General features: G+C 54.3%; 1 protein-coding gene across 2 annotated transcripts in view; it reads left to right on the top strand.

Moving 5' to 3' along the window:
- Nucleotides 1-2172, top strand: part of SH2D3C (SH2 domain containing 3C) — a 34713-nt gene that overhangs the window by 12682 nt on the left and 19859 nt on the right. For both annotated transcript variants that reach the window (XM_012639820.1, XM_012639821.1), the window contains one exon: nt 128-167. In XM_012639820.1, coding sequence (XP_012495274.1) covers nt 128-167 — 40 coding nt within the window. The remainder of the gene's footprint in view (nt 1-127; nt 168-2172) is intronic.

Raw genomic sequence — 2172 nt, forward strand, 5'->3', positions numbered from 1 at the left:
CCAGGCCAGCAGGATGAGCCCTCTGGGGCCTCAAGGGCTGGGTGCTGGCCCCAGGCAGATGGGCAGAGACTGGCAGCTGGGAAGCCAAGCAGGGCTGGGGACATTCACTTTTCTTCTCTCCTTCTAGGACCACTGGAGAGCCAGAGGCTGGCGGGGACTACGTGAAGGTAGGAGGGGCTGGGCCAGGGGTTGGTCAGGGGACACTGGAGGGTCAGAGCCCTCTCTCAAGCCTTGCTGGGAGCCAGACCTCACTGTCCATTCCCAGGAAGGGAGGGTCTCAGAGTCAAGGCAGCTTTTGGGGTCTGGGTTCGTTCTAGCATCTTCTTCCTTCACCTACCATCATTCACTCCTGGCCCCAAACTCGGGGCACCCCAATATTTGTTACCACCAGACTCCTCTCTCCCACCAGCTGGACAGGACCTCAAAGGGGTCTCCATGCAAAGGCCGCAGTGTTCCCATCCCACCCGGTCTGTGGGCACCGACTACACGCTGGTGCTGGGAGGTGGGAGCCCGAAAGGATGACTAAGTTCTCCGTCACAGATGGTGGGCACAGCTCACATTTAACAACAGCTTCGTTTGTCCTGGGCACTGGGAATGTTGGAAATGCAGTTTTGAAATAACAGTGATAATAATACTACTAAGTAACATTTTGAGTGCCTACTGTGTGCGCACCTGTGCTGGCTGAGACCACTGAGAGGCCTCCCTCACCACCGCGCAGTGAAGGCCATCTTGTGCCCATTGGCAGATGGGCAACTTGAGGCCCAGAGAAGTGCGGTGACTTGCGCACATCACATAGCTATTACAGGGAAGAGCTGGGATTGCATCCCACGTTTGATGCCAAGACTACAGCCAAAGCCTTTGGCCTTCTGCCACCGGGAGCCTCCACCCTGAGCCAGGTCCCTGAGCACACAGCAGAGGGCAAGGAGCACCAGGCGCTGCATTCGAAGGGCTCCCGGTCTTGGGGACGTAGCAGAATCAGACAATGATTTGGGCTTGTGTTTTGCAATCCATCAGACCCAAAGTTTAGTCCTAGATCTGCCACTTACTGGCCACCGGCGTTGGGTGTGTGCATCACTTCTCTCAGCCTCAGTGTTTGCCTGTGGGAAATGAAGGTCGCAGTGGTACTTCCAGCCCAGGGCTGTTCTGGGCTCAATGAGCCCATGCCCATGAGTCGGGGACCTGAGCCTGGAACAGGGCTGGCTGGCCTGGCTCCTAACCCAGGGACATTTCCTCACCCTGAGACGCCAACTGTAAAACACCGTGTAAGCGACTGGCAATGAGGTAGCCTGGGAAGCGCTGAGATCTGCCTCTGCCATCATCAGAAGGCGCTGATAAGAAGCCATGGGAGGTTGAGAGGTGGGGGTGGCTTCCAGCAGGGGAGCTGGCGCAGGGGGGGATCAAGGAAGGCTTTCTGGAGGAAGAGGCATCGAATCCAGGCCATGGCAGTTGACCAGGAACAGTCACTGACATCTCTCCCTGAATGAAAAGCCAGAAAGGAGACAAAGATAAGCAGAGATGGGTAGGAGGGTGGTCCTGGAGAGGAGAGAGTGTGGGCAAGTCAGCAAGCTGAGTGAGCCCAGGAAGCATAGCCCAGGACAGCAAGTCAGGCGGAAGTTCCAGAACCCTTACTCCATAGCAGGAGGAAGGCCATGGGGAGAACCAGCACCAAAGCCAGTGGGTGGAACATGTGAGGGCCATTTTTCAGCACCCCACAAATCCCAGCTGCCTGGCAAGGTTCTGAGAACCCTGGGAAGATAGTTAGCTTTAAATTCTTCCTTTATTTTTAGGGGTTAAAAAATGTCAAGTTTTCTTTAACATTATAAAATAAATAGTACCTGCTCACTGGAGCTGGTTCAACAGTCTCCCAAAGGATAAAGTCAAAGGAATATTAGTTTCAAGACTCAGGTGAGGGTTGGAATCAATAGTTTCCAAAAGTCCATTCCTACCTTGAGGTACTCAGCACCCTGGCGGGTGCCAGGGTTGGGGCCAAAGCGCCTGCCACCCTCCTGCTCTCTAGGAGTCAGCTTCTAGAACTCCAGAGTTCTCAGACCATGCTGTGAATGCTTTGATTCCAGGGCAAGGCTTCTTGATTGTAAGACTATAACATTCCAGGCTTCATGCTCAGAGCTTCAGATGTATGCACAGAAAACAAACAACTGAGGCTCAGAGAGG

The sequence above is a fragment of the Propithecus coquereli genome, unplaced genomic scaffold (assembly GCF_000956105.1).
Source record: "Propithecus coquereli isolate 6110/MARCELLA unplaced genomic scaffold, Pcoq_1.0 Scaffold142, whole genome shotgun sequence".
Taxonomy (NCBI): domain Eukaryota; kingdom Metazoa; phylum Chordata; class Mammalia; order Primates; family Indriidae; genus Propithecus; species Propithecus coquereli.